Source organism: Orcinus orca, chromosome 2 (assembly GCF_937001465.1).
Source record: "Orcinus orca chromosome 2, mOrcOrc1.1, whole genome shotgun sequence".
NCBI classification, from domain to species: Eukaryota; Metazoa; Chordata; class Mammalia; order Artiodactyla; family Delphinidae; genus Orcinus; species Orcinus orca.
Genome location: NC_064560.1, coordinates 176,584,981 through 176,605,531, shown reverse-complemented (window position 1 = coordinate 176,605,531; position 20,551 = coordinate 176,584,981). Strand labels below are relative to the sequence as shown.

The 20,551-nt window shown below is 38.1% G+C and overlaps 1 protein-coding gene across 1 annotated transcript in view; it reads left to right on the top strand.

Moving 5' to 3' along the window:
- SNW1 (SNW domain containing 1) overlaps positions 1 to 20,551 on the top strand; it is a 35,823-nt gene that overhangs the window by 3,398 nt on the left and 11,874 nt on the right. The window contains exons 2-9 of the mRNA XM_049705308.1: positions 1,163 to 1,316; positions 5,381 to 5,542; positions 12,901 to 12,996; positions 13,089 to 13,195; positions 14,130 to 14,234; positions 16,502 to 16,571; positions 17,254 to 17,319; positions 18,935 to 19,051. Of these exons, the coding sequence (XP_049561265.1) occupies positions 1,163 to 1,316; positions 5,381 to 5,542; positions 12,901 to 12,996; positions 13,089 to 13,195; positions 14,130 to 14,234; positions 16,502 to 16,571; positions 17,254 to 17,319; positions 18,935 to 19,051 (877 nt within the window). The remainder of the gene's footprint in view (positions 1 to 1,162; positions 1,317 to 5,380; positions 5,543 to 12,900; positions 12,997 to 13,088; positions 13,196 to 14,129; positions 14,235 to 16,501; positions 16,572 to 17,253; positions 17,320 to 18,934; positions 19,052 to 20,551) is intronic.

Sequence of the window (20,551 nt, the reverse complement as noted above, 5' to 3'; positions counted from 1 at the left end):
CTGTACTTTTTCTTATCACTTAGTAAGTGGATTACTATGGATTTGTGTGATTTTGATTGTCTCTCTCCCCTGCAAGACTCAACTGTCTTTTTCTGTTCATCATCTCATTGCCTACCTAACACAGTGTCTGCACCCCAGCAACTACTAAATATTTTTGAATAAGTAAGCTCTACTGCTTATTCACATTTTTTTTTTTTGCGGTACGCAGGCCTCTCACTGTTGTGGCCTCTCCTGTTGCGGAGCACAGGCTCCGGACGCGCAGGCTCAGCGGCCATGGCCCACGGGCCCAGCTGCTTCGCGGCATGTGGGATCTTCCCGGACGGGGGCACGAACCCATGTCCGCTGCATTGGCAGGCGGACTCTCAACCACTGCGCCACCAGGGAAGCCCTATTCACATATTCTTACTAGTCAAGAATCACAAAGGAACCTTAACTTTTCCATTAAATGTATTATTCATATACTGGAATCCTTTTGTGGTACTTTGGGATATCTCTTTAATAACATTTATCATACTTAAAAGTTAAGAATGGTTTAGTAGAAAGGCTGCTTTGATTCAAGAGTACCAAATTACATCTTTAGAATTTCTGCTTTGGATCTTTGACCTCTTAAATTTTAAATTCCATTCTAAACTAGATACCTTGGGAAAACACACTTAAATGTGCAACTCGTGTTTTCTTTTTTTATCCACCTCTTTGCTACATTCAGTGCTAATTATTTTTTTGTATTGATGCTAAAATAGTTAAAAGTAGGAAGCATAAGAGTAAAATAGTTAAAAATAAGGAGTAAAAGACTAGTAAAGACACTAAGAAAACCATATACTAAAGAGTTGACCCCTTGGTAATTGAGAAAATTTACTTATTGTAAGAAAAGAAAGGTGGAAGCATAAAAACTCAATGGTTTATTATGTGAAATATCTGTTAATTTTTTATTCTGGGCACCAGTTGCCTGCATACTGGTCAGATGTTTTTACTGTATGTCTGTTAGTACTTATTTCTTTCCAGGCATAATAAAATGACTGATAATCCTGCCATAAATCATTGGAAAGTTTGTTCTTTTGCTCAAAGGAAAAAGTATTACAGGAAAATAGTGTCTGATGGCCAAATTGCAATAATCAAATATAAGAGTTTTTAAAATTCTGACTTTTATTATCTTTGCTTATAGCTTTTTACCTGCACCTACTCAGCTATCTCAGGACCAGCTTGAGGCTGAAGAAAAAGCAAGATCGCAGAGATCACGACAGACCTCACTGGTCTCCTCCCGAAGAGAACCTCCCCCATACGGGTACCGGAAAGGCTGGATACCTCGGTTATTAGAGGTAAATAATTGTGCTGAAAATTATTATAGCACCTTTGTAAAATAAGTTTAAACCCTAGAACTTCTGCATATGAATGTCAGTATGATAGAAATTCTGGTTGTGAGCTCTCAAGACATGTACTTCCCTCAGAAGATTGAGCTTTTTCTTCTTGCTTATTCTCACTGCTTTATGATCACTGAAAAAGTGTACAATTTATGTCTATTCTTATGTCAAACTGTTACTTATGTACAGAAGAAACTAACAAACCCTTTATGTTTGGGGGGGGGTTATAGTATATGGAAAATAATGGGAAAGTAAGAGGAAAAAGATGAAAAATGGTTTCACGTTCAGGTGCCTTTCCCTCCCTCTCCCCTTCATGCACAATGCCGCATCACCCTGAAGAAACAACTTTCCTCCAGGGAAAACTCCAGCAGCATTTCCTTTTCTGATTTCTTCCTGTTGGTATAGTGGATAGAACACTGACAAGGAGGTTTTTTTTAATTAATTGTTTTGCATTATAGCTGTGTTCCTTACTCTTTTTTTTTTTTTTTTTTTTTTTGCGGTACGCGGGCCTCTCACTGCCGTGGCCTCTCCCGTTGCGGAGCACAGGCTCCGGATGCACAGGCTCAGCGGCCATGGCTCACAGGCCCAGCCGCTCCGCGGCATGTGGGATCTTCCCAGACCGGGGCACGAACCCGCGTCCCCTGCGTCGGCAGGTGGACTCTCAACCACTGCGCCACCAGGGAAGCCCTGTTCCTTACTCTTTGTGTGACCCTGGACAGGTCCTAAACTCTCTTCATCTGTTTTCTTATCTTCAACTTGAGAATGTTAATATATCCTAACATACAGATTAGATAAATTTGGGGGAAGGTATAAGAGACAGAATTTGTTGGTTGATTCAGAGGCAGTGAGGGAGGAGGAATCTGAAATGATCTTTTTATATCTCTAGCTTGTTCCCAAAGAACAAACTTTTTTGGCAGCACCTATTCACAGGATCTTGTGCGTCAGTTCAGTGCGTATTCCTTTCCCTAATTCCAGGGCACACTGCCCATGCTTGATCACCTTTTTTTTAATCTAGGGAGAAGCGCAGACATTTGAGACTTTCCTCCTCCAAGCTGCTTCCTGTTCTCCATCTCCCTGTATTCATTCTGATACCTGCAAATTTTCCTTCTCCAATTCCCAAGGGATATACCTGCCTATTGAAAACCTCTGTGCCTATTCATGTTTGTACCCAGTTATTTTCATTTTATCACTTTGTTGTGTTCTGTCTTTATATGGTTATAATTTTACTTTACAAATGGGAAGAGCCAAGTGTCCTTAGCTTTTTTTCATATGCCTGCAGGTGGTGATCATAGTGAACTAAGTATTCAGTGGATTGAAATATGTTGCTTAGCACCTATAAAAAGGCAACTGTATTCTCAGCCTCTCTCATGTTTGTCATTACCCCTGCCCTACCAAACTCTTTGTACAGCCTAGAAGAACACTCAACTAAAGAGATCATGTCTTCTCCTAACATATTCCCTGGTGATTTTTTTGTTTCTCTGGTTGATTTTTGTTCAGCGGTCCTCTGGTCCTTATTAATTCTAGTGTGTGAAAGCCAGTCTTACCACACCTATGATGGGATTTTTGTTGTTGTTGCTTTTGTTTTCACTGATAATGTAATTTGTGAGAAGCAGAGCAAAATAAAAGATATCAAGGAAGCTGTGATGCCGTCTTATCTGTGGCAAGAAAGACAGAACTTGTCATTATCTAACAGAAGGCTTGAGTGTTTCTTTTTAGGGATTACAGATGCTCTCCTTTTGGCCTCTCGATAGATTAGGGTGGGGTGGCAGGCATCATTTTACCTACAGTAGAAATCTCATCCTTACTTGCATTTCAGCATCAGGACATTCAGGTACTATTAGCTTTTAAAATCTTACTTGACTATCAAAAGTGTCATATATCCTGGTGGAGCAGAACAGTTTATTTGAAAAGCAAACCAAAATGGCCAGCTAACAGAAATACTATGAGTGCTTCTTGAGGAGAGTGAAAGTTCTGTGGAAAAAAGCATCTTGTTCTAGTTTTTAAAGTAAAAGCTATGATTTTTCTGGCAAGCTTTATGACCACGTAATGCCACATCTACAGTCTTGAAGTGCTTATTATAGTTGAAGAACTCTAGTAAATCTGAGCCCATGTCAGATTGATGGCCTGGCTACAGGTAGTACCTTTCTTGGGAATACCTTAACTATTTTCTGCCTAATTTACAAGAAAACGTCTCCTTTAGCTTTATTGTTTGTTTTTAAAAATGTCAAACCTTTCTTTAGCAAGTAAGCATGTTGTACCTAGAAAATCACATATCCAGGATCTAATGGAATATTTCTTGAAGGAGGAGATCATATAAAAGTGGCTATTTTCATAATTTTTTCCATCAAACCCCCTCTAAATGATTAATATTAATATATTTTTTCTCTCATTTCTTAGTGAAATGATTTGCCTGTTTTTGAATCAGGGTATTTCAGTTTAGTAAAAAATTTAACAACTTTTGGAGTCAAAAGATCTGGGTTCAGGTCCTCATAGCTATCCATGAGACCTTGGAAAAATCACTTTTAACTTTTCTAAACTTGAATTTTTTCCATATGAAAATATGAGGTGTTGAAGAACTACAAGAATTAAATGAGAATATATGTGTAGGCAAGTATTATTAAATTTAACAAAACTATTTAAATTATATTTAATATTCATATATTAATTTGATGATATACATTTTTGTAATATTAAACCTCATTGACAGACTTAGCTTATTCTACTTTAGAAGTCTTAATTCTCTTCTAAGTAATTGTATAATCATCATTAGAAATGTGGTAAACTCATTTCTGGGTCCTTCCTATTTATTTGCTTCTCATGGAACACTGAATAAATAAGATGTTGTTACAATCTGAAGAAGAAATATAATTCTATACTTTTTTTTTTTTTGGCCGTGCTGCTCAGCTTGCAGGATCTCAGTTCCCCGACCAGGGATTGAACCTGGGCCACAGTGGTGAAAGCCCGGAATCCTAACCACTAGGCCACCAGGGAACTCCCTAATACTTTACATTTTTGCTCTACCTATAGCATGCATGACCTGTCCTTCACTAAGAAAATTATGTATGCTAAAATGAAAAATCTTTTCCTTATGCTAAACATTTTGTTTAATTTCTTCCTGTCATGTACATAAAATCCACATCCTTGCCATGGTCTAGAAGCCCTTTCGTGATCTGGTGTTTGTCCACCATGCAGACTTATCACCTATATGTCTGCTCTTCTGCCCTCAGTAAGCTACAGCCCCAATGGACACTCATTTCCTAGAACATGCCAAGTTCGTTCTTGCAGCAGGGCCTTCACACTTGCTGTATAATCTGCCTAGAAAATGCTTCCTTCAGATTTTCCCACGACTGATTTCTCATCATTCAGGCTTTAGCTCATGTTACCTCTTCACAAAGGTTATCCCAACCACACTATCAAAAATAGCCCCTCTTGGGACTTCCCTGGTGGCGCAGTGGTTAAGAATCCGCCTGCCAATGCAGGGGATACGGGTTCGAGCCCTGGTCTGGGAAGATCCCACATGCTGCAGAGCAACTAAGCCTGTGCACCACAACTACTGAGCTTGCACTCTAGAGTCCACGAGCCACAGCTACTGAAGTCCGCGCACCTAGAGCCTATGCTCAGTGACAAGAGAAGCCACCGCGATGAGAAGCCCGCGCACTGCAAGGAAGAGTGTAGCCCCTGTTCACCGCAACTAGAGAAAGCCCGCGCGCAGCAACAAAGACCCAATGCAGCCTAAAATAAGTTAATAAATTAATAAATTTTAAAAATAATAAAGAAAATAGCCCCTCTTCCCAGTCCCTTTATTGCTTTCAAGGCATTTATCACAAGCCAAGAATTACGCTTTTTATATCTTTGCCCACTAAAATCCACACTCCACAAGGTCAGAGACCTCTGTTTTGTTTACTGCCATTTCTGTAGCATCTAGCATAATAAGGGCTCAATGGTTATTTGTTGAATAAGTGAATATATCTTAAATCTCAAACTACTATTAAATATTCTTTTTATTTCTTTTTAATATATAGGATTTTGGAGATGGAGGTGCTTTTCCAGAGATCCACGTGGCCCAGTATCCCCTGGATATGGGACGAAAGAAAAAAATGTCAAATGCACTGGCCATTCAGGTGGATGCTGAAGGAAAAATTAAGTATGATGCAATTGCTCGACAGGGACAGTCAAAAGACAAGGTAACCCTCTCATTGATTTTTTTTCCCCATTGATAAATATTTTATGAGGAGTTTTTTTAATTGTATGGAAAATGATAAATCTGGCCATTTAGTTTATGTTAAAAGTAACAGTGACGTATACTTAGGCTAACTGAAGATGACTTCATAACAATATGAACAATATAATATGACTTCATAACAGCAATGACTTTTTCCTTTGAAATTCCCCAAATTGATGATAGGTTATGTATACTTAAGGGTTTTTATGTATTTGTTTTACATTTAAAAAACAGTTCTTCTTTTTCCCTTCTAGTTTTATTGAGATATAATTGACATACAGCACTGTATATTAAAAACAATTATTTTATAGTACTAACTTTTTTAAAGGCTAGCAAATTTTTTAAAATCTACAATCCTAGCACCCTAAAAAAATTAAATTTAGTTTTATGTATAGTCTTGTATTTCTCTTCCATGTACTTAAAGTGTACATAGATACTGGGCTTCCCTGGTGGCACAGTGGTTGAGAGTCTGCCTGCCAATGCAGGGGACGCCGGTTCGTGCCCCAGTCCGGGAAGATCCCACATGCCGCGGAGCGGCTGGACCCGTGAGCCATGGCCGCTGAGCCTGCGCGTCCGGAGCCTGTGCTCTGCAATAAGAGAGGCCACAACAGTGAGAGGCCTGCGTACCGCACAAAAAAAAAAAAAAAAAAAAGAGTACATAGATACTTAATTATTTTAATGGTTCATTTGAATAGAATTAATCATATAAACTTCTTTCTCCCTTGATTAAGTACAAAACTGACACTTGCTACTTTTAGGATGGCCCTGCTTACAAAGTAATCCAAAGACCAAAAATGAAGTTTACTTAAAATAATCTCATCACAGAGCAGCCACACTCAGCCAAGGAACTGTTTTTAAGACCTAGTTTGTTTTTTTTTAATAAATACTCCAAGTATTTGGAGTATTTTGGAGGTAAAAGGGCTCTTCAGAATTGAAGATATTGGGGAAGGTACTTGAGAACCTTCACTACCTGTCCTTTGCTTCTCTCTCTCCCAAACATTTTCATTTTACCCTGTAAGACAGCACTAATGATAAACCATCCTTTGCTCCTCCGTCATGGCTGCTAGTTTTTGGGGAGAACAATTATGCAGTCATGCAAATTTGTATCTCAGGTTTCAGCAGAGCTGTCTTGATGTTCCTCCAAGCTTAGCTCCTGCTCCTCTCCATCCCCCCTCAGTTTAACAGGCGACTCCCCATCTGTTTGCATATAAGGCTATTGGAAGAAAAGTGTGGCTTTCTTTATCCTGCACGTGTCTTTTTGTCTTGACTATTCCTTTTGTCTCTATAACAAATCTCTTCTCCTATCTAAACCTAATCTTGCCAAGTGTATTCTAGTGTATCCTGGATCTCGTCCCTTCCCCTTTTCTTTGTAACCTCACCTTTACATGTATTCCCACTTTACATATATACACACACACGTACATACTCAAACATACACATCCTTTTTTTACATGAATGAGATTTTAATTCTCATAACTCCCATAGACGCTTTTTTTTTTCTTACTTAAGATGTTTTGAAGATTTTCATTAAGAAAAATCTATATAGATATTCTAAGCATTAGTGGTTTCCAATTTTTTAGTTTTGCACACAGTGCTATATTCAAGATCCATATATAAACATCTTTTTGCACATGAGTATTTGTGTAAAATAAATTCTTAGTAGTCTATGCATTGGGTCAAAGGATATTCACATTTCAAATGTGACACATAATGCCAGTATGTTCTCTAAAAAGCCTTTGCTTAACAATCATTCCATTCTTTTGTGTTTCCCTCAGACCCTCCATCTGTTAGTCACCATGATTTATCTTATTTCCTTAACATTTCTCTAGTATTGTCCCTTCTTTGCTACTTAGTTCAGATGCTTATTTTTTCTTGCTTAATTTACTGCAGCAGAGTCTGAACCCATCTCCTTGGCATTTGTCTTGCCTGCCTGAAGAAACAGTCATTCACGTTTTTCTGTTTCTCTCCCTCTCTCCCCCACAAAAACACATACAAGCATGCACACTTAAAATCTTTCCATAGCCTTCAGGATAAGAACCAGCCAAGCACCTTACGGCACACTTGACTCCTTGCTTACCTTTCTAGCCTAGCATCAACTTTCATGACCAGAATACTGAAATCCAAAAATAAAGGGTCCAGTTTTAGCCATTCTATTTATTTTCAATACAAAATAATCACCATAACAGGTGGTTGTTAAAGAAGAAGAAACTTGCAGGCATTCCCTATGAATGTCTGCTATGAGGAACTTCTTGCAGCTCCCCTATTATGGCACGTTCTTTCTTGCCTTGGGAGCTTCCCCTGGGTGCCCTCCGATGCTGGGGAAAGCCGTCTCCCTATTCTTTTTTCTGGCTAAATTCTATTGTTTTCAAGTCGCAACTCGCTCTTCACTATTCCAGGATACTGTCCCTGATCCTCCCTAGCTAGACTGGGTGTCCTTCCTCCCTATTCCCTGTGTTTACTATAAAGTAGCAGTTGTAATTATCCATTTTGTTGCAATTATCCTTTTGTTGTAGTTATCCATTCACTAACAATGTTCTATGTCATTTGACTAAAAGCTCCTTGAGTACAGAGGTTATATCTTTTCATTTTCCTCTTTGGCACCTAACTTAGTGCCTGACAGCTTGACACACAGGCATTCAGAAGTGTTTGTTGGAGGTATTATAGCAATATTTATTGAATAACAGAAAGCCACTTTTCCTGAAGCCACTAAGGAAGCATGGTCCACTCCTGCAAAAGGAAAAATAGGTCCCTATACTTGCAGGGCATATACTGGAAATTTACCCTGGGCCATGAAGGCCTTCATTCACCTTTGTTTTGGTGCACCTCTCCTTCTCTGGAATAATAACTATGCTTCATCGGTATTTGCTACCTCTCCTCTCATTTATTAGGAAAAAGCATTTTAGGACAATAATTTGACTTTGACAGGATGTGTAATTTTGAATGAAATACAGTTTTAGCCCATTTTACATGTATATTGGTGATTCTTTTGTATTGAAAGTAGAGTAGAAATGTTAAAACTGAACTGTTTATTTTTGGATTTCAGTATTCTGGCCAAATAAGGTCTCCATAGTATTGTTCGTTACACAGTAAAAGCCTTACATGTTTGCCTAGAAATCAGCCACTGGAAATGAACCCTAGACTAGTAGTTTATAGGGGTACCACTCTCAGGTTCATACTAACCCTGACTGTAATGGGGAGGCTGTACATGTGTGGGGTATATAGGAAATCTCTCTACATCCTGTTAATTTTGCTGTGAACCGAAAACTGCTCTGAAAACTGCTCCTAAGACTGCTTAAAAAAAATCATAATAAATAACCACAATGAAGATTAAAAAAAAAAGAATAGGGCACTCAGTGAGTTGAGAAGAAAGATACTGAAGAGAGTGACTACCTGGAGTATTCTAACATTGTTTATGATGGATGTATTTCCTTGCTGGACTTTATACCCTGGAATATACACTTGAATTCCTTATACAAATTTAATTAATATGTTATTTTAAAAAGTAGATGTATTAATGCATGAAGTTCTAGACTGCATGTAATAATTCAGCATTAACTATGCATTGGCATTTAGAGGAGAGGGACACTTCTTGATTGTTTGGGACTGTCTTGAGCATTGTATTATGTTTAACATAACTGGCACTACCTATTAAATGCCAGTAGTGCCCCCTCCTGCCGCCCCCACCATTGTCTTAAACAGAAACATCTCACATATTTTCATAGGCCCTGGGAGGGGAGTTGGAGGCGTTAGCATTGCCCTGTGTTAAAACCACTGATTTTCCTGTTTTAGAAGTAGGAATTGGCTACTAAATGCACAAAATGAGATTTTTAAAAAATTCATTGTCATTCAGAATGCTGATATGCAAGGTCCTTGATGAAAGGACCTAGGATGAAAATGGCTTATTGGATTATTGAATTTGCGCTATACTGCAGTGGTTCCTGATTTGTATCAGAGGGATCTGGCATTCTTCAGAAACCAGGGACTTCTCACTGAAATATTAATAGTGAAAGAGCAAGAATGGAAAATACTAGCTGTAGGTATAAGAGGTGAACAAGGAAAGGTTCCAAGGGATAATATTCTAGGGCAAGGCTAAGGCGATTGATCTCTCTAAATGTAAAGTAAATACTGTGTACAAGACTTAATGGTAATACAAAATTGGGAAGGAGAAAAACATTTTTAAGTAAATCTCAATAGAACTAAATCCTTTTTTTTTTTTTTCCAGTTGTGACTTCAGTCATAAATCTTGAAATAAAAAGCCTGGTGTTTACATTTTTCCTTCTGAAATTATTAAATAGGAAATGTTACATACATGATATTGCCTAAAAGAATGCCTTCAACCCCTCAGCCCCCCAAAAAAACTCCAAACAACCTTAACCCCAAGATAAATTGTATGTTATTACCTTGTTCATGGGATTTCACGAACTATGTCTATAAAGACAGTGTTTTCTTTCTCTACCTCTGAAATGGTAGCTATGCTGACAAGCTTATCCTTTTAGTCAATCCAATCCTTTGCCAGTTTTCAGTAATAAAAAACTTCTGTTTCATAGATGAGTTATTACTTTATCTTGTTCACAAAACTCATTTGTGCTCCTGATACCTTGGAAGGTATATTGTAATTTTTCGGATAATCCTCCCCAGCCCCTTTGCCCCCTGAGATATACTGAGTTTCTTCAGCACATTTGGTTCTCAGGCAATAAAAATTGGGGGTTTTATAGTTAATACCATGGAGGAATCTTGCTCTTCAGATGTCCTTCATCAGCTTTGTGAAATGCTAGAATCTTACTGATGCTCATTTAAAGGGTTATTAACTTTGGAATACCCAAATAAGAAGCAGCAAATGGCTCTTGTATGCTAAATTAGTATTGAGACTTTATGTTGAGTATATACAACTACCAGGAAGTAGAATCCCTTCCTGTAGCAATTACTGTGTAAAAGTAATTAACTCTTCATAGTCTTGGTATTATTTTCTAGAGACTGTTATATAACTTTTAATTCTTATGATATAGATTTTTTCCATACTGAAAAGAAGTAAGACTTTTTTTTTTTAATTTATTTTTATTATTGGCTGCGTTGGGTCTTTGTTGCTGCATGCAGGCTTTCTCTAGTTGTGGCGAGCCAGGGCTGCTCTTCATCGCAGTGCGTGGGCTTCTCACTGTGGTGGCTTCTCTTGTTGCAGAGCATGGGCTCTAGGCACGCGGGCTTCAGTAGTTGCGGCACGCAGGCTCAGTAGTTGTGGCTCGCATGCTCTAGAGCGCAGGCTCAGTAGTTGTGGCGCACGGGCTTAGTTGTTCTGCGGCATGTGGGATCTTCCCTGACCAGAGCTTGAACCCATGTCCCCTGCATTGGCAGGCGGATTCTTAACCACTGCGCCACCAGGGAAGCCCAAGAAGTAAAACTTTTGAGGTCAGCTACAAGCTGTGTGATCTTAACGCACTGAGCCTTGCTTTTCTCACTGGAGTGAGCTTTAGGGTCCCTTCCAAAATGAACACTCTGAGAGGATGGTGACACTAGTAGCTCCCATATCAATAGACATATTTTGTGGTAAATTATCTACATTTCTTACCTGATCCCTTTTCTTATTCCTGAGAAAAACAAGCTAGAGATTTCAGTCTATAGTCATGATACAGTTTTTCCAGGAAATCAACAGCTTATGTAGAACATTCTGCAGGCCCCAAATATATGTACCTTTAGCATAGAATAGAGCATCTCTGAAAGTCACACATTCAATCATTTGTACAAAAACTATTGACTGAATGCCTCCTGGGGGCCAAGCATTGTTAGAAGCACTGTAGATACTTTAATGAATGAGAGATTCCTCATCAATAATGTAGGTATAATCATTGTGCACACCTCATAGGGTTGATGCGAAAGTTAGGTTAGTTTATATATATAAAGCAAAAGAACAGTGGCACAAAATAAGTGCTTAATAAATGTTACCTATTATAATTGTTATTACTTTAATGGGCAAGACAGGTAAAGATTTAAAGTAGTTAATAATTTCATACTGTAAGCAGTGCTTTGAAGAGAGCAAACAGAGTTCTGTGACACTGAATGATTGGGTAGGGAGGGGTTGCTCCTTTAATGAGGGTAGTCATAGGAGGCCTCCCCCTTGCATACCTGACCTTTGAATGAAGACTCAGGTTGAGAACCCAATTGAAGAACCGGGAGCAATACTCTGTAAAGGCCCAGAATTGGGGGAAAGCAGGTTGTGTTCGAAAAACAGAAGAGTCCATGTGACTGAAGCATAAAGAATGAGGGAGCGAGAGGTACAGGGGAAGATTGAAGCTGTAGGCAAAGCCAGGTCAGGTCGTATAGGCCATTAAGTTTTTTTGCTCTGTTGTTTGGAGTGAGAAATTAGCAATAGCATGCATTTCCTTTAAGCTGTTTTAAGGAATGTCATGGTAGAATGCAATTATTGATATAAGACTTTGACTTATAGTAGTAAACATTTTCTTCTGCAGAAAATTTCTGAAGATCTCAAGTGCCCAGGAATTTGGTTTTCTTTCATATTTATAAGTTGTCCTTTATCTGTATGTGTGTCAAAGAATTCCTAACTCAAGCAGCAAAATCTAGAATGCTGCTTATCTGTTAAATTTCCAGTACTTCTGTTTTTCTATAAAATCTGCCATGTAAGTTATTATGGAAGTATTCGAAAGGATAGATGGACATGAAAGTCAGTAATATTCTGTTCGGCAGAGGCCTACCAATCAGATAACAGTCCTAAATTTGGATAATGAGTGTAAAATAAGGTATGTGTATAGAATTTTTTTTTTCATGGAAGAAAGTGTTCTGGGTTTTTTGACCATGGCATATGTTCATTTTCTTAGTCTATGAATAGAGTTGATGCCGTAAAAGACAAACATTATAAGTAGGGCGAGGTCAATGAAATTTTTTAGGCCTCCTGAATTTGGAAATTATTCAGTAACCTGACTTAAATTCCAGTGAGCTTGTAATCCAAGATAATGGTGCTATAGGCAGTTTATATCATCATTAATTTCAAGTCCTAGTGAGGCTCAAAAATAGGGATCACTGATGCATAAGGTTTTGTTGGCACAATTTATTTGGACACTGACTTGATTAGACGATCTCAAGTAATTTAAATGCATGAGGTCAGAGGAAAATTATTAACTTTTATAGCCAGGGCAGCAATTTGTGTATATATATTTTAAACTTCCTTGGTTTTAAAATCTAAAAGACAAAATCTGTGTCCTAAATTTATAAGTGTGCTGAGAGGACATTTTGACTTCTGAAATGACTTAATGAGGTTGTTTCTCTTCATTCTTTGCTTTTCTTAAGCCTGCTTTTGTTTGAACATTTTAGGTCATTTATAGCAAGTACACTGACCTGGTTCCCAAAGAAGTCATGAATGCAGATGACCCAGACCTGCAAAGACCTGATGAAGAAGCCATTAAAGAGGTAACTGGGAATTGATATATATAATTATTTTAGATGACGTTTTACATCTTTATTAACTTTCAAACCACTCAATGTGTTGTTTCTTATTTCAGATAACAGAAAAGACAAGGGTAGCCTTAGAAAAATCTGTATCGCAGAAGGTTGCTGCAGCCATGCCAGTCCGAGCAGCTGATAAACTGGCTCCTGCTCAGTATATCCGGTATGAATCATGCCTGGAGGTTTTAGTTTCATGTTGGAAGTGATTGGAGTTGGGGGTCCTGGTATTCTTTCACTATCTTTAGTCACAACTGTAAATGCAGTTTTTTGAAAAATGACTTGAAGCCTATTGACTCTTTGTGCATTCAGTTGAAAGCAGAATATTTTAAGCTATCCACTTTTAAGATATTAGCTATTATGCTATTTTTAAAGCATTTTTTGTTTTTAGAAATTAACAATTACATAGAGTATGTGATGCAAACCACAATGATTATAGTTTTCCATTTTTATATAATATATAACGTTAGTATATTGGAAATATTATATAGTATAATACTATTATAATTATTTAATATAATAGTATACTATAAATATTAATATATTAATATCATTTATATAATAATAGGCATCCTTATAATACTTCCAAATTTTGAGGGATTTCACTCAACTAAATCTTTATGTGGAAAGATGATTCATATATAGATATTAACGGAGAATTGAGAGCTGGTAGGACTGCTGCCATTATTCTTTCTGTTTTACAGCCTATGCTTAGTCAAAAACTACTAACTATAAGTTGCTTGCTGAGGATATTATGAGGCATTTTTTCCTCAAATAGGTGCAGACTTACAAAATAGGTGCTATTTTCTAGACCTCTTATCTGTGAAATTGAACACTGTGGCTTCCATGGTTCAAAATGGACTGTGATGAATTATTTGCAAATTAATACAACTATAGTTTACATTGTGCTTATAATTCAGAATTGCTGTTAGTTCTCTTATCTCTGTTGCTATCTGCTCTGCCTAAATTTTGTTGCAATTTTCGATTAATACTTTCTGAGAGAAATTGACAGTGTAGTCCAGTTTAGGATTGTAATAGAAGAAAAATACCTATTGAAAACTTGAACTGGTTATACCTTTAGTTTCATCTACATTCTTTAGATACACACCATCTCAACAAGGAGTGGCTTTCAACTCTGGAGCTAAACAGAGAGTTATTCGAATGGTGGAAATGCAGAAAGATCCGATGGAACCTCCAAGGTTCAAGTAAGTAGGTGGTTTCATGAGAAGGAACCACTATTCCTAAAAAGAGATATCAAAGGAGGAAAATGTATATCAACATGTAAATGGGTAAACAGATCGTGAGACATCTATATGTGGAATACTGTTGAGCAATAAAAAGGAATAAACTTTATTTAATATGTGCAGGAAAGTGAAATGGGTGAATCTCAAAATAATTATGCTGAGTGAAAGAAGTGAGACACAAACAAGTACGTACTGTATGATTCTTTTCATGCAGAGCTCTAGAAAATGCAAACTAGTCTACGATGACAGGAGGCGGATCAGTGGTTGCCTGCTGGGAAGGAGGGAGTATGGATAGGCGATGAGAGGAAAAAGAGGGATAGGCAAAGGGGCATGCAGAAACTTTTGGTAGTGGTGGGTATCTTCACTATGTTGATTGTGATGATGGTTTCACAGGTATTTACTTGTGTCAGAAGTTAATCAGATTGTACACTTCATGTATAGTTAATTGTACATTAGTTGTACCTCAATAAAGCTGTTTCTTAAGAAGGCAAAAGTATATTGCTCGATGAAATGATGTTAATAGTGTGGAGGTGAAGTGGGTAATGATGATGACAGAGTTGGCTGTGTTTTAATAATTGTTGAAGCTGAGTGGTTGTGATGAGAAAAACAACTTTTGAGGAAAACAACTTTTTTTTTCCTGAGTTGCTGCCTAGGCATTTTACAGTATGATAACCCTGCTCACACCTAGAGACTGGACATTTAGATTAAGACTTGTGTTTAGGATGCCGGTCATAAGTTCCCACTTTGCCTTTCCCAGGGAACCTTTTAAAATATAGTTGGCCCTTTGTATCTGCAGGTTCTGCACCCGTGGTTCCAACCAACCACAGATCAAAAATATTCGGGAGGGTTTTCCCTGGTGGTCAAGTGGTTAGTACTCTGTGCTTCCACTGCAGAGGGCACGGGCTCAGTCCCTGGTCGGGGAGCTAAGATCCCACATGCCGCATGGCATGGCCAAAAGAATAGTTTGTAAAAAAAAAATTCAGGAAAAAAAAGTCCAGAAAGTTCTCAAAAGCAAAACTTAATTTGCCACACCTACCAGAACTATTTATATAACATTTACATTGTATTAGATATTATACGTAATCTAGAAATGATTTAAAGTATATGGGAGGGGCTTCCCTGGTGGCGCAGTGGTTGAGAGTCCGCCTGCCGATGCAGGGGACACGGGTTCGTGCCCCAGTCGGGGAAGATCCCACATGCCGTGGAGCGGCTGGGCCCATGAGCCATGGCCGCTGAGCCTGCGCGTCCAGAGCCTGTGCTCCGCAACGGGAGAGGCCACGACAGTGAGAGGCCAGCGTACCGCAAAAAAATAATAATAAATAAATAAATAAATAAAGTATATGGGAGGATGTGTATAGGTTATATGCAGATACTACGCCACTTTTTTTTTTTTTTTTTTGCGGTATGCGGGCCTCTCACTGTCGTGGCCTCTCCCGTTGCGGAGCACAGGCTCCGAACACGCAGGCTCAGCGGCCATGGCTCATGGGCCTAGCCGCTCCGTGGCATGTGAGATCTTCCCAGACCCGGGCACGAACCCGTGTCCGCTAGCGTCAGCAGGCGGACTCTCAACCACTGCGCCACCAAGGAAGCCCCTACGCCACTTTAATAAAGGACTTGAGCATTCACGGCTTTTGGTATCCTCAGGCGTCGAGGAACCAATCCTCCTCAGATACCAAAGGGTGACTATAACTACTTAGAGTTAAGCCCCAGGAAAAGTTAGTATCCTCTGTCCCAACTACCTTGTAAGTAATAGGTATTGCTATGCTGCTCTCCATCTCCTGCTCACTTGTGGCCTAGGACAGATTATCCTTCCTCCAGTTCTTTCCTCGTTCCTCACTCCTAACTTCTGGGATCTAAAAGTAATAATAAATCTTGTGACTCTACTTCTTCAGGTGGGTGTATTAAAACTGCACCTTTAATTGAAACAACCCAATGGGTTTCACTTCCCCAGAGTGGGAGCTTGGATGCTCAGAGAGCTATCTGCGGACCCTGGGTGGGTGTCTTGTGCCCCTCATTCAGCAGGTCATAATCTGCACATTCTTAATTGAATACACCAGCTCTAGCTTCTCAACGCGTTGCTATATAATAGGTGGACATTTGTTATATACTCTCTGTTTTTGTATCTGTTTGAAGCTTTACATAATAAAAAATAAGGAGGGGAGACGACATATTAACTAAAAAGGAAAAATCTGTATCACTCTGTGGTTGTGCTTTGGTTTATCCTTCAGGATTAATAAGAAAATTCCCCGGGGACCACCTTCTCCTCCTGCACCTGTCATGCATTCTCCTAGCCGAAAGGTAATCTTTGCTCTAGTTTAAAATCTCTTTTTGTACTCATGATTACTAATTTTATAAATAACCTCGCATAGAATAAAGTCTAGATGCCTATGTAGTTACATTTCACCACACTTATTGTTTCTTTAATTTGTTTTCCAAGACCAAATAGGGACCCACTCAATACTATAATATGCAGTTCCAGAGTGCCTATGAGAATGTATGTAAAATGTTAGCTAGTAGTTTTATTATTATTAACCTAACCCCTGCATTTAATGGAATGAAAAGGGTCTGGTATTTGACAAGAAGAATGTTATCATAGTTATAGGAAGGAAGTACCTGGGATCATTAGGTCTGTGCTTCATAGTCCAAGTGGCTTTTTTTAGATATTTTATTACCCAACTAAAAAAACAAGTTTCTCATCTGAAAGAAGTCACATCAGTTTAAATATGTAAAAATACTAACCAGCATTTATAACTGTCAAAAATAATTTACAGATTATTTTTTATATTAAAGTTATTACTAGAACCCATGATATGGGAACATAGTATATAGTGCCACCAAACAAATGGAATTAGGACCTTTGACTAAATCCATCCATATGTAGTGTATACTGAGCTGTCTTTGAAGAGAAAGATTGCACTTAGGTTTTTAGCTAGACTATAAATCTAAAAATGTCTCTTCTTCCTCTCTTTTCTCAATTCAGATGACCGTGAAGGAACAACAAGAGTGGAAGATTCCTCCCTGTATTTCAAACTGGAAAAATGCAAAGGTAATTAACTTGTCATAAAATCATAAAAGGTAATTAACTTGTCTTAGTTTTAGAACCTCCTGGAAAACACCCAGGAAGGACCTTCAGCCTGGGTACCTTTAGCTGAAACCTCAGCATCTCATTTAGCTGAAGATTTTCAAGAAGGAACACTCAACTTATGTGACTTTTCTCTTTTTATTTTAATGTAATAGAAATGTTAGTATGCCAGGCACATGAATACCATGTGGATTCTCCTAGTAAATTGTAGTTACTGGAAGCATATAGAGAAGGAAAGGGTAGAATAAAGTAACATATCAATGAAAGATAGTATTCTTTAGAAAACTCAAATTTATATCTAAAATTCTTCCTGAAAGGATTTAAACCAATTTAAATAATCATATGACAAAACAGAGTAAATGTTTGGATATATTCAGTGCTTTAATTTTTAAATTACTTGTTTCTGTTTATAACAATGCAAGTATAAACTATATGTACTAATCACCAAAGCTACCAGGAGTCATGAAGAATCTGTAAAATAATGCAGAATAAATTTCCTAATCACTGTTTCCTCTTTTCTCTCAAATAATATTTCATGATTCTGATGTTGATGGGTGAAGAAGGCTACTTTAACCCATGGTTTCAATATAAATTATTCCTTAAAGGAAGTTAGGGAATTCCCTGGTGGTCCAGTGGATAAGACTCCGCACTTTCACTGCCAAGGGCCCAGGTTCAGTCCCTGGTCGGGGAAGTAAGATCCCACAAGCTGTGCAGCGTGTCCAAAAAAAAAAAGAAGTTATACACTCATCCTGAAACAAAAAGATTGTTGGGTGGTCTGGTTTGGATTGATTAATATGTATGTAACTATGGTATCTTGAGCTGACTCTGTAACACTTCCTTATATTGGGAATAAAGACCATGGACTAGAGGTCAGTATTTGGGAGTCTAGTCAGAAATCTGGAAGAATAAAGCTAAGCCTGAAAATTACATGAATGTTCAAACGTATTCCTTGAGTTGTTGAAGTAGAATGCAGAATTTCAAAACACAGAATCTTAGTTGTCTAGCAAATTTTATCTTTTTTCCATTTACTAAAACTTGCAGGGTTCCTAGAATCTGACAAGTCATGAGAACAGTATAGCAGATTAAGCTACCTATAGACGCTGTGATTTTAGTGATTTGTTCTACCTTTGTATGGCTGTTACATTTACTTGCTGAACAACTTTAACTATTTGATAGTGATTTCCTTTTATTATAACCCACAATCTTAACATGAGAATGTTTTCCCAGAGCGTGCACTCTGAAATCGTACTTCCCAAGTTTAAATCCTAGTTTGTCTGTTTATTAACTGTATGACCTTGGGGACGTTACCTCAGTATCCTTATTTGTGAAATGGAAATAATAATTTTACCAGTCTTACAGAATTGTTGTGAAGGTTAAATGAGGCCATGGATATAAAGTGCTTAAACAATCCTCCACATAAAGCACTCATTGTTAGCTGCTGCTGTTGTTGCTTAATTGTGAAGAAAGATGTAAGGAAAAAACTTTAAATGGTTGTCAAAACGGACATATATAAATCTAGTTTTAAAGACTCTGCAGTAGCTCTTTTGTGACCAGTGTTTTCTATCTGCCTTCACACTAGGGTTATACAATTCCATTAGATAAACGTCTGGCAGCTGATGGAAGAGGACTGCAGACAGTTCACATCAATGAAAATTTTGCAAAACTGGCCGAAGCCCTCTACATTGCTGATCGGAAGGTTGATCTGTTATAATTAAGTTGTTTAATGCTCTTGATAATTTGTAAATCCGTTCTCAGTTACCTAAGATACTGTTATTTTAGCTACACTGCTGAGTACCTGAAGAGGCTGTCACCTGTGGATGTGTTCGAGAGATGACAAGTGCTGGTTGCAGCTCTGTACCTGGTCTCAGCGTTCGTAGACTCGTACACCTTCCTCACCACTGGTGGTTCGGCTTCCTCACAACATTCCAGAATAATGATTAACTAGGCCGATCACATTCTGGGAAGATTGCCAGCTGCTCTTTTTAGGTTTCATCATTTTTCTCTCTTTTAAATGTAGATGTCTCCCAAAAGGTATCAGGGAGGGGCAAATAAACATTCCGATGTGTTGAATGCTATAGAAAATGACATTCATAATATTGGCTGTCTATTAATATCATGGTATTAATATGTGTATTTGAACTTTACATACATCATGGCGTGTGTATGGAATATAGAAGAGTACACCTTCTGTATCACAGTGAGCACCCTTATGGAAATTATCTCTTGCACATTTACACTAAGGCTTTATCTTTTTTTTTTGAATTTTATCTTGTTATACAGCAGGTTCTTATTAGTCATCCATTTTATCCACATCGGTGTATACATGTCAGTCGCAGTCTCCCAATTCATCACACACACCCCCGCCACTTTTCCCCCTTGGTGTCCATACATTTCTTCTCTGCATGTGTGTCAACTTCTGCCCTGCAAACCAGTTCATCTGTACCATTTTTCTAGGTTCCACATATATGCGTTAATATACAATTTGTTTTTCTCTTTCTGACTTACTTCACTCTGTATGACAGTCTTTAGATCCATCCACATCTCTACAAATGACCCAATTTTATTCCTTTTTTATGGCTGAGTAATATTTCATTGTATATATTTACCACATCTTCTTTATCTATTCATCTGTCGATGGGTATTTAGGTTGCTTCCATGACCTGGCTATTGTAAATAGTGCTGCAGTGAACATTGAGGTGCATGTGTCTTTGAATTATGGTTTTCTCTGGGTATATGCCCAGTAGTGGGATTGCTGGGTCATATGGTAATTCTATTTTTAGTTTTCTAAGGAACCTCCATACTGTTCTTCATAGTGGCTGTATCAATTTACATTCCCACCAACAGTGCAAGAGGGTTCCCTTTGCTCCACACCCTCTCCAGCATTTGTTGTTTGTAGATTTTCTGATGCCCATTCTAACAGCTGTGAGGAGATACCTCACTGTAGTTTTGATTTGCATTTCTCTAATAGTCATGTTGAGCAGCTTTTGATGTGCTTCTCGGCCATCTGTATGTCTTCTTTGAAGAAATGTCTATTTAGGTCTTCTGCCCATTTTTGGATTGGGTTGCTTGTTGTTTTTAATATTGAGCTGCATGAGCTATTTGTATATTTTGGAGATTAATCCTTTGTCCGTTGATTTGTTTGCAAATATTTTCCCCCATTCTGAGGGTTGTCTTTTCATCTTGTTTATGGTTTCCT